This window comes from Anneissia japonica, unplaced genomic scaffold, assembly GCF_011630105.1.
Source record: "Anneissia japonica isolate Jap-2015-1 unplaced genomic scaffold, ASM1163010v1 scaffold287923_len1623670_cov205, whole genome shotgun sequence".
NCBI classification, from domain to species: Eukaryota; Metazoa; Echinodermata; class Crinoidea; order Comatulida; family Comatulidae; genus Anneissia; species Anneissia japonica.
This window is the reverse complement of record NW_022721637.1, coordinates 1,594,157-1,596,537: the sequence shown is the minus strand read 5'-3', so window position 1 is coordinate 1,596,537 and position 2,381 is coordinate 1,594,157. Positions and strand designations below refer to the sequence as shown.

The window sequence follows — 2,381 nt, the reverse complement described above, 5'->3', positions numbered from 1 at the left end:
ATGTGTGTGTATATATATATATATATATATATATATATATATATATATATATATATATATATATATATATATACAATTGACCGTTTATTACATAGGTTATGGCATTTAAGTCTTCCATCCACTGGACTGAATATGATTTCTTCGATGAGCTATTATTGCGACAAGATCAGTTTATACGGTTTCTTTCCTTTCTATGTCGATGAACATGGCCGACGTCTTCAGCATCATTATTACGAACACTTGCAATATAACTACACACACAGTCACCATAAGATGCCCTACGAGTTTATTCAACTCACGAAATTGCGCAATTCAGGTGTGTTGAGGCTTGTTACAGATAGGTGTTACTGATAACGATATATCACCATTAATGCCTTACGAGTTTCTCAATCTCACGAAATTACGTAATTATGGTGTAATGGTACAGGGAGATTAAGGTGACCAATGACCAATGACGATACCGCCATTAGATATGCTTTACGAGTTTCTGGTGGGTTGAGGCTTGTAACAGATCGATGTAACTCATCGATGTAACTGATGATATCATCAAAATATACTTTTTCAATCTCGAAATTACACCGATCTGGTCTTTTGACCAGATCGGTTTTTGAGACGTTTTTACCGATCAATGGTAATACCAGTAAGATGCCCAATGAGTCTCTTGACACTTCAGATCACGTGAGTCATGAGTGTTGAAACTTAGTACCACTATGGAGGAATAAGTTTAGTTCTTAGTTCTTCACGGTACCACAGATCAAAGTTACTGAAAGACGATCTTTAAGTCACTCTTCATGAACTCAAATATATGCATCTAAAGTAGACCAGCTCAGGTAATTCCATCGGGTCTACATTGCTTACTCGTTCATATTATGAGACTGCTGTTAAAATACAGTATATCTTGATATCAGAGTGGGGGAGAGAGAATTAAAATTAGTCTATCAACTGAAAATTTGAATTAGAAGATTGAATTTTTTCTTTTTTTTTTTCAAATAACAGGCGCATAGATTATACCGTTCTCATAATTGTTTTAGGTTTCGCAATCTGTATTAGTGACTTTTGTAAACGTCCACTAAGGGAGGTTGTGTATTTTGCCTGCCTGTCTGTCTGTTTATTTGTTGTGCTGTCTGTCTGTCGTACTGTCTCTCTGTTTGTTTGTTAGCAGGATTATGAATGGTTTATCGCAAAATATGTGGAGCAGTACATAGGCCTATCTATGCAAAAAGTGATAGCATTTTGGGGTTTAAGGTCACGTGAATGTTGGTTTTATTGGTATTTTCTGTGTCTCACTATGGAAAGTCGCTAATTATTTATGAGATCGTTTAAAGGGAATTTTTAATTAAATTACTCAAAGATGTTTAAGATACTTACTGTGCCAACACAAAGAGTATAGCATATTTTTGTATAATTTGTTTACATAAAGCCAGTAGTTGCTAATGATGAAGAGCTATCGTAATTGGCAACTCCTTCCACATAACTACATACACATAATAATAATAATAAATATAATAATAATAAATAATAAATAATAAATAATAATAATAATAATAATAATTATAAAAAGTAAACAACAACTATGGAATCGGATTTGGTTTGGAACGTGGGATAAAATCCTGTCTTTATATTACTGTACTTGGAAACCTCATAGCGCCACTTCAATCTTTAAAAATAATTAACGACACATTTTTTACAAATATTTTGAACATAATTCAGGAGTGTCTGTAGCTAGTCCCACTTTGGGATAATTTGCCTTGAATCGTTGAATAATAGGTCGCATACAAATGTGCAATTCAATTAGATATTTACCAAACAAAACAACTCTAAATTCTTGTTTTTGTATTGTCGATGGGACCAGGTACAATGCACCATGCAGACAGAGGTTCAACAATACACCCGTGAATAAAGGGTTATTGTATAATGTCCTTGTCTGGATTTTGCCTATGGTGCGTGTTTTACGCGCAACAGTGTGTGTGGCTTAGCACGCGAGTATATCCTGAACACACAGCTAACGTACAAGACAGCCATCTCGACAGGCAGTCTCAGGTGTTTCGATTCCTACCCTCCCACCCATAGTTTGGATATTGGGAGTTGTTTTATATCAGGGGATGTGTGTGTTGTTTAACAGGCCCGTAGCCAGCATGCTTCAAGGGGTGGTTCTGGGCGTGGGGTCCAGGGGCCCGCCAAAGGGCCCCAGGTGGGGTCAAGAGGGGCTAAGCCCCTGTGGGGGCCGGAGGCGAAGCCCCCGAAGCCAGAGCATTCATACGATTTTAAAAGCATGTACATGTCATTTAAATGCATGTTCATGTATATTTAAATACTTCTTACACAATTTTAAAAATAAGATAAGAAGACTACTTTTTCCAATACAGGATTTAGAACGTAAA

General features: G+C 36.2%; 1 protein-coding gene across 1 annotated transcript in view; it reads left to right on the top strand.

Moving 5' to 3' along the window:
- Window positions 1–443, top strand: part of LOC117111647 (alpha-2,8-sialyltransferase 8B-like) — a gene marked incomplete at its 5' end in the record, with an annotated part of 10,742 nt that extends 10,299 nt beyond the window's left edge. Inside the window, 1 exon segment of the mRNA XM_033254614.1 lies at window positions 96–443. Within this exon segment, the coding sequence (XP_033110505.1) occupies window positions 96–351 (256 nt within the window). The 3' untranslated portion in view covers window positions 352–443.
- Window positions 444–2,381: the final 1,938 nt, after the last annotated feature.